A 12,457-nucleotide genomic window follows, 5' to 3' on the forward strand; every position below is an offset into this window, starting at 1 on the left:
TTCTAACATGCCCCCTCAAACGTATGTGGATTGAAAATCAACATACGTTTGATTACAATGAAATTCCCCAATAATTTTTTTTCTCCCCATATGAAAATAGAATCTTTTGATTGAACTGCACTGCTGAAGTTTGATGATGAATATGTCCTGATGTTGTTGCCGAATGTATATTGCCGAAGAAGACGCCACTTGTTGATTTGCCATGAAGAGATGGATGAGAACAAATCATAGCTTCAATGGGCTAGATAAGACTCAAGCCTCGATGGACGAGTAGTAATAAGTCATTATGGACCAAAGCCGGAATGGGCAAGAAATGGGTCACTATGGACCAATGCCATAATGGGCAAGTCATTAGGCCGATTTAGAATATCGAACCTTCTGGAAATAGGTCACATTGGACCAAAGCCTCGATGGGCAAAAGTCAGCCTAGATGGGCGAGAATGGCCTCAATGGGCAAGACTAGGTCGGCAAGTACCGATCCTCATGGAAATGAAATACTCTTCCAGGCACACACTTCAAATGAATTGAAGCATCTCAACTGGAAAGAGTCCTGTTTCGGGCACGCACCTTGTAAGGCACCTCAACTGAAACCGGTCGAAGAATGAAAAATTTTGAGAAAAAGAAAAGAAAATGAGAACAAAGGCAACAAGCGGTTGAGATAATGATGGCAATTATCGGCAAAATTTTGACGAAATTTGACAGTGGAGGAAAAAACAAAAGGTGCAAATATCAAATATAGGGATTCAATTTCACTTATAATGAAGGAGGCTTCCACGAAAATTAAGGGATTAAAAAAAAATGTAGGGAAGACAAATTTGGAAAAATTAGAAGCAAGGGAGTGCTGATATCAAAATCAAGATGGGTGTCTTGATGAAAACAAAGGCATGCAGATTAGAGAAAAGCAAGAGAAAAAAAAACTGAATAGAAATGATGAGACCTAAAAGGGTCCAGCTATAAGAATGGAGTGGTGGAAAGAGGGAGTGTATCAAGTAAAAATGGGATTCAATTTCCACTCTTCTATCCCCTCTTATCTCCTTGTCACACCATAAGGTACAAACGGCAAAGCTTTTCCTTCTTTTTCTTTACTTGATATCCTTTATTGCAGTCTGAACCAGTCTAGGAGATAGTTGGGGTGTGAGAGAAGGATTTGCAATGGTGAAGAAAATTGTGCCGGGATTGATGGCGGCCCGGCGGACGACGGCTAGATCTACCGTCCGCCGGAGGACGGGTTTGCTAGGGTTGTACTCAATGCGTGGTCAGATCGACCTGCTTTGATACCATGAAGAATTTTGGAGATTTTCACTAATCTTGGATGTTATTACAAGAGAATCAAGTAGTGCTTATATTGAGCACTTAGATGATAAACATAGAAAAGAAAGAAGATCCTGGTAAACATGGAAAGAGATATTGGTAGAATATTCTAATCTAACCTAATTACTAATTTAATCTAGCTTCCTAATCTAGCAAGATTACCCCTTTAACCAACTTGCCTAATCTACCACCGTGATGATCCAACGGTAGTATTTCAACCCAATCTCATTGTGAGATCTCACATATTCTAACACCTATGTATGCCTTTATGGGCTGTAGAAAGAATCCTCGATCAACACTTGACCGAGTTCCTGGTTTCCTATTGCTTTTGCACCGTAGATCACCATCATCATCAAAGCCTCGCCATAGGAAATAGTCCTTTGATGCTCCTTTGACACTGAACCTAGAAACCCGTTGATATGAAGAACCCCACTCACATGCTACATCCCGAAAGAACCAAACCAGATTCGTAGGTTGTTAGCGTTTCCTCTCCCATGTAGTTTAGCCGCCCTTGTTGGATATTTTTAAAATATCTATTACTTATGTATAAAGCTAGATGTGGTACGCTGAGGGTGTGCCACGTGGCACCCCCTCTGCAAACCGCATCCAGCCCTTTTTTTTAACGCAAAAAACCCAAACCGTGGTGCTGTAGTGCTGCCACGTGGCACCCCCTCTATAACCAGATTTTTTAAGAATTTTTTTTGTAGGAATTTGCTACCCACCATTGCCGAGGCAACAACTCGCCTGTGCTTACTTGGAGGTGCAAAGATTGGCCAAAGTACTATTTGTGCAAAGGTGGCTAGCAATAAATCTAGCAAAAAGTAATAATCATTACGGCTATGTGAAAAAAGATTGGCAGAATACTAAGTTTAAAATGAAAAATTACGGACAAATGGAAGCAAAGTTGAAAAATTATGGAAAAAATACCAAAACAATGTAGTAAAATATGGCAATTACGGGAAAAAACTACAAATAAAATCTACATGCATTCCGAGATACATCTTTCAATCATATGTCCTATTTATTAAATTAATATTAATAAATATGTAAACCGCATTCCATTCACCATTCAACAGAAAAGTCTATACCGATGTGAATACCAATAGGTGCGAAATACCAATCGATGCGAATAGGTAGCTATCATTTAATCAAACATTACGTCTTTTCAGAAATGCCTCTTCCCCTCCAGCAAATTAAATACATTTCAGCAGTGCATCCTTCTATTCCAACTTCAATATTCCAATCTAGAAGCTTCAATATTCCAATCTATAGTCCTCCACACCATCTTCTCTTTGTCTCTGTCCTTCGTCAATCCCATATTTGTTTCTTCTAATTTATTTTGCTTCGGATCCAAGATTATTACCAGACACAGGTACTCTTTTATTGTGCTAATTTATGTGCTATTATTTTACAACTATTTTATTATTTTTTGAGAAAAGAGAAACAACACCCAGCCATTATTTCCCCCATTTTGGCCGGGCTTTGTTTCCCGTAACAAATATATAATTTTTAGTATATAGTATTAGTGGAAACGTGCCAGAGATTCTTGAAGCCTAAATGGGTATTTTTAGGGAGGAAAAATGGAAAATGATTAAATACACCCACCTTTTGCAGCATTTTTGCAATTATTGTTTGGATTGTTCTGAAATATCATTTTCAGGAAAAGACAATTTAAAAGCGGTGCAATTATCATTTTTAGGTGTGTGTCGTTGGTTAGGTGGGTTCCACCGTAGAGATTGCATATATTAATTGGATCTAAAAATAATAAATAGGGTTTTGCTAGCGTCCATCGCGGAAGGCATTTCGCAGATGGTATGTTGCATGTGAGAGCAGCCACGTCAGATGAATAAATGAATGAAGACAAAATCTGTTCAAAAGTGAGCCTGTGTGGTTGAAAGACCAAACAGAGGAAAAGTCCTATACTGGGGCGTTTGTATCTAAGAAAAAGAAATTTTTCCAAGGAAAAAACATTCCATGAAATACAAAGTATATGGTCTAGGGTGTTTGCAATATTCCTTAAAAATAAAAATAAAAAATAGATTTTGTAAAACAAAATCTCATAATTTTCTCTATATCCAAACAGCCTGTCATAAATGATAGAAATATGTGAAGAAAAGTCTTCTGAATAAATGATGGGTCCCATTATCTTTTTGTCAATTATAAGTTATAACACTGCGTTCAATCCTAGAGGAAATAAAAGAACAGGTGGGCCCCACTGCTTGAATGGTCTAGATCATGTTGATTCATCCAATGACACCATATTTTTTAATACCAAATTTTCGGGTGAACAATTGTACATGGTACACCCCTTTCCATAGGCCAAAACAAAAAACAAAAAAAATTCAGCAAACACACTCCTTGCCTATTTGCTATATCAACACACTTTTAAAGGTACAACATTAACTTCAGACCCGTTTTTTATAATAAATCAGGTCTCGATGATATGTATCTGTTTACCTTATTTGAAATATAAATAAGGTATTAAAAATCAAGGAATTTATCAACACACTTTTAAATATAACCCGTTTTTTAAACCTTATTTTGGAATTGAAAAAACGCCTAAAATCAAGGAATGAAAAAATCGCCTAAAATCAAGGATTGATTAAAATAATCTCTCTCTACGGATTAAATCTCCTAAAATTATTAGGGTCATCAATATTTTATCACATATCCATCTCCATCTTGATTTTATCAAGATCATATCCCATTTTATCACGATCATAATTTTTTCTTCGCTCATGCATCGCACGGGACTGCAACTAGTTTTATTTCATAAAATAGAAAAATGAAATTTTACAAAGGGACACTTCTTTTTATGTGAAAAGTTATTTCTAATCAAAAGACACTTGGGTTATGGAAAGGTGTTGTTTTAAATGAAGGGGTTCATTTTAAAGGGTGCTTCGTGTCTTTTTACCTTCTATAAAAGTAGACTTGGGATCTCATTTTTAAAGAGTCTTTCTCCTCTTTATTCTTTCTATTTTCTTGTTATTTAAAGGGCATACAGGTTGTTTTGAACTTGGGGTGCAACCCTTGTTCTTAGTGTAGGCATTGTATCCTTGGGACTTATTTCCATGGTAGCCACCTGCATAAGTGGGGAAATCTAAGTCTTTAAGAGAAAGCCTTTTGCTTACCTTGCCTGCTTCTCTTCCTCTCTTATTCTCTTCTAATGATCTTTCTAATTTCCTCTATGTGTTTCTTGGATTATTTGCATCTCTACCGTTTGACCATTCACTATACCAATTTGTCTCAACAATGTAAAGACTTTAAATTCCCTCCATTTGGTGGCGATTAAAAGACTGGTTCGATTTGGTTATCGATTCGGTGATTGCGGGTAAGAAACTCAACTTAGAATTGGAGAAAGAGGTACGCATTTAGTTTTATATGTATAATTTATTGCTTAGGGTTATCATTTGGTGATTATCCAAATTAGCATCAAGCATCATGCTTGCATCCTTAACAATCAACCGAATGATCGTGATTGCATATACATTCTATTAGTATTTTGGCAAATGGATAATTTAAAATTTAGAGTTTTGTGCACCATACTACTAGAGCGATGGAAAATCAGACATGTACATTTCACGCATAACATGACTTTTAGTCAAGTGAGAAAGAGGAAAACTGACACATGGATGTCTGATATGATCAGAGATGAAGGTCATTCTTGTCCGCCGAAATGGGATCGTTCATGGATATTATGCATCACAGGCTGGTTAACATCAATCTAGTTTCTAATATTATTCCCAAAAGATGAGTTCTTAGGAACTAAATCTGTTAAAATGGAAAGCCAGAGTAATGGGAAAGGATTGTCTGCGGATGATGTTATCGAGACATTTTTTAGCATGATGAAGATGGAAGGTTGCCATTTTGCCATTTTTGAAGAGCAATGCATACATGGTCTATTTGATCCCATTAACCAAAAAGAAGCCCGCCAATATTTACACTGAAAAAGAAAAGGGGAGGACAAAAAGGTTACAAAACCGTTTAGTCTCTGTTCAGGACATATAAATTTTTTAATGTTGAGTTATGAGTCTTATGACACTCAACAGTCCTTGGGTGACAATAAATTTCATGGTCGGTTGCGGCATTTCAAACTCAAAACCGTTTTCTAAGAACAGCCACATGGGTTGTGACCGCTACAAAATTCTGGAAGGACAATGCTTCATGTCATTTCTTTCTATTCCTTTCAAAGCCTCGTGAGTACACAAACAGCCCCAAAACCGTTCTCAAGTCTGTTTTAGGGACTGATGTGTCTTTCCAAAACGTACCCACATGTTTATGACTTATGAGTGGTAGTTGTTTAAACCACCCAAATTACTCACTTAGTAAAAAGATTAACCACATGGAGATTTTGAATTGGGTAATATGTCAAGAGATCAATGGTGATGATCAATTTTAGTATCTCACAAGGGACTAGTATGTGCAATCTAGACCGTTGATATTGTGGAATATCATAAGCCAACCCTTGTGGTCTTGGTATCATTCAAACAGAGATCCCATGCATAAGTTGACGTGATGTGTCGAGGGTCTCATCTAATTGGGAAAATTGATCTCAAAGTATTATTTCTCACCAGCCCTACTATACTATTCCAAGGGTTAGCAGAGAAGCCGGATTTGCACCTATAGTTGGGGATTCGCGATTCCCCGAATCGCGAATCGGAATCGTAATTCGATTCGACTCCCCGATTCTGAGGAATCCCGAATCCATTCCATCGGAATCGCGAATCGTCATTTGGGAATCGCGATTCTGTTTCCACCGAAATCGCGATTCTGGAAAGGTAAATACGCGTTTTATGAAAATAAAATCCGCGGTTTTTAGTAATTTGGATTCGGGAATCACATAATTTAAAAGCGCGATTCCCATAAGATCAAATCCGGTCTTTTAGTGATGGGAATCGCAAATCCCAACTTTTTGACGTGAAATTACATTTATAGCCTTTTTTAACAGTAAGGGTGATATTTTGAGTGGGGTTATTTTTGTAATTTCAATTTAAAACCTATAAAAGCTAAAAAAAACCTTAAAAAACGAAAAAACAAGAAAACCCTCTCCTCCTCCTCACGGCCGCTCCTCTCCCCCTTTCCTCTCTCACCGCCGCCCCTCTCTCTCACTGCGATTCCCGCCGGCAAGAAGAAGAAGAAGGAAATGTATCTATATATTTTTTTCTATTTTTTTTGAAAATACTAAAAAAAAGGGATGGGTTTCTGTGTGGATGGTTTCTGTGAGAAACCATTCTCACACAGTTTCTGTGAAATGCGACTCATGTATTTTGATTTTGATTTTGATTTTTGATGAGGGCACTCCTCACGGCATGGCCCGCACCACAGGATAATCCAAACCGTGGATTATCCTCACTGGTGTGGATTATCCTCACGGTTTGGAACTTTGGATAATCCATGATTTTTGATTTTTTGTATTTTTATTAAAAAGTATGGCATGGCCCGCACCACAGGATAATCCAAACCGTCCATTAGATGGGCCACGGCCTAAAAACGTTTTTTTTGCCCCAAAAATCATTTCCATAGGTTGATCCTAACCCTTTATAGATTAGAGGGTTAGGATCAACTCTCAAACCCTCCGATCTGAATGTTTGAGAGTTGGTCCCAACCCTCTATAGATCGGAGGGTTAGGATCAAACTTATTTCAATCAGGTTTAGAAAGTCGAATAAAAGCTCCCATAATCCTGATGATTCGTTGCAAAAGCAAGCAACATTAGAAAGAGATTCACGTCCTTTGCTATTCAAATTTAACGAGGTATTTATCTCTGTCTATTGCTGGTCCTTTTCTGAAAGTTATTATGGTGAAAATCAGAAAATCACAAATGCCTGCATTCATCTCATCTCTAAGATATATAAAAATATATAGGAAAATCAAGTATAAACCTCCAGTTACCGAGTGTATCCCACACAGATTGGTTATAGCTTGGTGTTTATACTTTATACCGATCAACCTTTGGAAATGATTTTTGGGGCCCAACCTATTTAGGCCGTGGCCCATCTAATGGACGGTTTGGATCATCCTGTAGTGCAGGCCATACCATACTTTTAAATTTTTAATAAAGTGAGGACTGAGGACTGAGGAGTGCCCACATCAAAATATAGTAGTGCTGATAACTTTGAGTTTGGCAGTGGAGCCCACTTGATAGGAGTTTAGCACTACCATGTTTTAATATTGCACAACTAAGTGATTTTTCAAAATTACAGTGGAGCCCACTTGATAGGATGATCCAAACCATTCATTTGGTTTTGGACTTTGGACTTTGCAACTTTGGTCTTTGGATCATCCTTAGAAGTTGCCCCACTGTCCTTTTTGAAACCTTTTTGAAGAAAACTATACTTGGCTAAATAGGAGGCTGATGGATGATCTTGTTAGTGGCACTAAAGGTGTTGCAAATTGATATTCCTTAGATGAGATGTGAATTTTAATTCCAAAAGTGTTTACTGATTCAAAATTACATTTAGGCCCAATTAATTTTAGAATTTGAGAATTGAGTTTGATTGTTTGAGTTCAAAATTGAATATTATTTAGATTGAATGAGCTAATTGTAGCATTGTGCAAAAATATTTTTATCAAATATTGTTTATGATTGAATGTGCTGAATTGTTGATTTTTTGTGTCCGACTCAAATTGAATGTGCTGAATTGCTGATTGTAGCATTGTAGTTGTAGTTGTAGTTGTACAAACTCAATTTCTCTCTGACTTACGGTGGGCCTATCTTATTAGCCTATCTTTTGAGCTAATAAGATATCGTTTATCATTTGTCATTCGATAATAGTACGAGACTACATAAGGAGCCTACGTGGGGCCTTTATGAGTTATGACGAGCGGAATGGCTGAAGTCTCCAACAATGGTTTACTGGCATGGATCAATGGGTTGCATCAAGTGGAAGGAGTTAATCTTAGCACGGTGGGCCTCTGCAGCTTACGCAATATTGCCACTGTCTGTGTTGATTGGGGTTTGATTCGTGCCGCAATCAGTTGTTGGGATCCAGATTTGCATGTGTTTCATTTTGGAATGCAAGAGCTTTGTCCGACTCATGAAGATATTTGCAAGATGCTCCGCATTTCTCCTGATGGTCCCATGTTCAAGCCTTCCTTTAAGGAGGGATATGATAAGGCATTGAGCCGTCTCATTGGTGTGCCACATAAGTCCCTAGGTCACTACCGTCAGGCAAGTAGTATCTTCGTGCATAAGCTAGTACAAGTCTTTTCACCAAGTAGAGAACTGGATATGGAGTATCGTCGTTGCCGTGAAAATGCATTAGCATTATGTGCTTACCAATGTTTATCTTTCCGGGCCGATCAGAGTCATCAGACTTGATTCCATTATATTTTGTAGACTTGGTTGATCAAGTTCGCCAATGTACAAATCTAGCTCCTACTGTCTTAGCGGAGCTTTTTGATAGTCTAGATAGTGCTCGCCGATCTACTGGATCTTACTTCTTGGGAAGTTCAGTCATTCTTTATGTAAGTATTGGATGGTTTATTAAAAATGCTTGAATGATGTACTTGGTTATGGATAATTATTGTTTCTAACTTTTTATTATTTAGGTTTGGCTAGTGGAGAGATTACGAATTTTGGCTCCACCACCTTTGCCAAGACAAGCCTGGACGAGGAGTTTTAATACTCGGGAGGTGTTGGTTTCATTCGATGATCACGACAGTTGGGCTATATGGCTTAAGGGTCGCGAAAGTAAGGACATTGAGTGGACTCTCCCATGGGCTCCCATTTCCTCTGCAGTCCTAGAGACTTCTGGTCAGAAGTGCGTTCGGATAATGGGTTTCCAGAGCAGTTCCTTTTACTTGCCTCTTCGGATCCTCCGACAGTATTTTGGAGCCCAACATCACATAGTGATGATGGATGTTTCGGTACCAGACTCCATTCGCCCTCAATCCTTGAAGAAGAGGATAGTTAATGCGATTGATAGAGACTGGAATCGGCGAACCATCGTTGTCGTTCAGAACAACCCCACCCTTGGAGAGGTGAACAACTATTTTTGGGAATGGTATGGGACTGGTGAGGCACAGTCAATTGCTGCTTTTTTGACTGGTGAGGCAAGGGGGTGATTTATTTGTATTTTAATGATGTATTTTGCTTAACGGGTATAAGATATTCAGATCTATGTAATAGTTCATTAGTTGATTACTATTTTGTATTCTATAATAGGGCTTATGTAATGGTAGTTGGATATAAATCCAATGGATTCGACACTGTGCCACGGGAAACCCAACCCTCACCCTACCCCTGCAAAATAGTGAATACCCTCGGGAATTCCCACGTAAGACGGTCTATTGGATATAAATCCAATAGATTTGACACTGCGCCACGGGAAACCCAACCCTCACCCTACCCCTGCAAAATAGTGAATACCCTCGGGAATTCCCACGTAAGACGGTCTGTTGGATATAAATCCAATATATTCGACACTGCGCCACGGGAAACCCAACCCTCACCCTACCCCTGCAAAATAGTGAATACCCTCGGGAATTCCCATGTAAGACGGTCTGTTGGATATAAATCCAATGGATTCGACACTACGCCACGGGAAACCCAACCCTCACCCTACCCCTGCAAAATAGTGAATACCCTCGGGAATTCCCACGTAAGACGGTCTGTTGGATATAAATCCAATAGATTCGACACTGCGCCACGGGAAACCCAACCCTCACCCTACCCCTGCAAAATAGTGAATACCCTCGGGAATTCCCACGTAAGACGGTCTGTTGGATATAAATCCAATAGATTCGATACTGCGCCACGGGAAACCCAACCCTCACCCTACCCCTGCAAAATAGTGAATACCCTCGGGAATTCCCACGTAAGACAGTCTGTTGGATATAAATCCAATGGATTCGACACTGCGCCACGGGAAACCCAACCCTCACCATACCCCTGCAAAATAGTGAATACCCTCGGGAATTCCCATGGAAACCAAACCCTGAGCCTACCGCTGCATACCCTTGCATGCATGCATGTAAGACACTCACAGAAGAAAATATCTATCATATTATTCAAATATTTTACAATTTGATTTTGTCATGAGGCAATTGAGGAAAGATGGACGAGACTGTCGACCAAGAATTTCAAGGCCAAGGTGTAGGTGATGATGACATAGTTTTTGAAGGGGACCTAGAATACAACTATGATGAAGAATATGTGGAAGAAGATTATGACGAGGACATAGTGTTGACTCCGAACGCAAGGTCAGCGACAGTTTTATGGTCACACGTAGTCAAAGGAAAGAAAGCTAGCGAAGGACATGGGGGAACCAAAAAGTGGAAATGTAAGCATTGTAAGAAGGTTTACACTGGGACTGATACAAGGGTGGACGCACACCTTGTGAAAGCACCAAGACGTCAAGGTCAAGGAATAGCATATTGCAGTGCAGTTGCAAAAGACAAACAATTACAAGAGCACATTAGAAGCCAAGTCCAAAGAGCAGAGAATTTACCTGGGAGACTGCCACTAAAGAAATCACGATTAGACATGCTTGGCAAGTCTTCCAGCTCCGGTGCGACTTCTTCAAGTAAGGTTGGTGAATCACCACTTGGTAAGTCTTTTAGAGCAAAGGATAGAGACGATGTTGATCATAAAGTGCTGAGATTTTTGGCCGCCAATGGGATTCCCTTTAACGTCCTCCGATCTCCATATTTTGAAGAGATGATAATTGCCGCCAATTGTGTGCCTGGATACAAGTTGCCTTCTTATGAGAAAGCAAGAACAACTTTATTGGACCATGAGAAAGATAATGTAACAAAAGATCTAGGTGTTGTGAGAGAAAAATGGCCTGAACATGGGCTTTCTATTGTCTCTGATGGATGGACAAACGTGAAGAACAAAGCCCTGATCAATGTACTGGCATCGAATATGTTCGGTTCAATGTTTCTCTATGCGCATGACTTCTCTGCCGTGGAGAAATCAGGGAAAAACATTGCAAAGTTTTTGTTGAATGCTATTGAAGTAGTAGGGCCTTTTAATGTTGTGCAAGTGCTGACAGATAATGCAGCCAATTGCAAGCTTGCTGGGACAGAGGTTAATAAAGTTTATCCCCACATATTTTGGTCTCCTTGTGTGGTTCACATATTAAATCTGTTATTCAAAGACTTGACCAAGCATAAACACCTAGGTTGGATTGGAGAGACTTACCATTCCTGCAAGGATGTCGTCAAATATATTACCAATCATTCGCAGGCTCTTGCTATATTTAGAAGCAATTCGAAGTTTGAGTTGCTGAAAGTTGCGAAGACTAGATTTGCAACTCATTATACTACACTTAAGAGACTTCTTGATGTAAGGGAGGCGTTGCAGATGACAGTATTAACAGATGCTTGGAAAGATTGGTTGAATGCTTGCACCGACAAAGTGATGATAGAGAGGGGCGAGATGACAACTACTTGTGTAGTCTCTGATGAATTTTGGACGAACATAAAATTGGCATTATTAATTACGAAGCCCGTCTATAAAATGATTAAGTTCACTGACCAGGAAGGCTATCTGATATCAGAAGTGTACGAAGGCATGGACAATATGTTAGGACAAATAAAAGATAACTTGAAAGATGTGCCTGACATGTACAATCATATTCATGGTATTGTGGTGGGACGATGGGGGAAGATGAATGTTCGAATGCATGCCTTGGCTCATGTACTCACTCCAAAGTATTATGACCCTGCATATCTCAATATTCCAGCACCAGGCGGTGGTAAACGAGTCACCCCAGGTATGTAATTGTTTCTCATATTGTGAATTTTCATAATGTAATTGTATTTATCTTCATTTATGTTATCGACTGATCGATTATTCAATTTTATTTTTAGATAAAGACCCTGAAATCATGGATGCTGTATATGAAGCCATTAGGGATCTCTCCCCTGATGATGAGATGAGTGGTATGATTAGACGTCAGTAATATAATTTCATAGGAAGGGTTGGAAGGTTTTCCAGTAAATTTGCCAGGGATGATGCGAAAGATCCCAATGTGTGTGTGACCAAATGGTGGAACTTTCATGGAAGTCATGTACCAGAGTTATAGTCAGTGGCCATCAAAATTCTCTCACAGCCTATCAGCACATCTTCTGCAGAGAGAGTATGGAGCACGTATAGCTTCATTCACAATGTAAAGCATAATCGCTTAAATTCACATCGTG

At 39.1% G+C, this 12,457-nt stretch overlaps 1 protein-coding gene across 1 annotated transcript; it reads left to right on the forward strand.

Moving 5' to 3' along the window:
- Positions 1 to 10,367: 10,367 nt before the first annotated feature.
- On the forward strand, positions 10,368 to 12,219 carry LOC143861373 (uncharacterized). The gene is made up of 2 exons (XM_077372299.1): positions 10,368 to 12,030; positions 12,128 to 12,219. Exons 1-2 carry the CDS (start codon positions 10,368 to 10,370, stop codon positions 12,217 to 12,219), a joined length of 1,755 nt encoding a protein of 584 aa, XP_077228414.1.
- The last annotated feature ends 238 nt before the right edge of the window (positions 12,220 to 12,457 follow it).

Source organism: Tasmannia lanceolata, unplaced genomic scaffold (genome assembly GCF_043159265.1).
Source record: "Tasmannia lanceolata isolate RefF3 unplaced genomic scaffold, GAP_Taslan_0.1 ptg000037l, whole genome shotgun sequence".
Lineage (NCBI taxonomy): Eukaryota > Viridiplantae > Streptophyta > Magnoliopsida > Canellales > Winteraceae > Tasmannia > Tasmannia lanceolata.

Excerpts from the sequence above, each read along its gene's own strand:
- LOC143861373 (XM_077372299.1), top strand. The coding sequence starts at position 10,368 with ATGGACGAGACTGTCGACCAAGAATTTCAAGGCCAAGGTGTAGGTGAT. Across the intron at positions 12,031-12,127 it reads TGGTAAACGAGTCACCCCAG|ATAAAGACCCTGAAATCATG; the intron begins GTATGTAATTGT and ends TTTTATTTTTAG.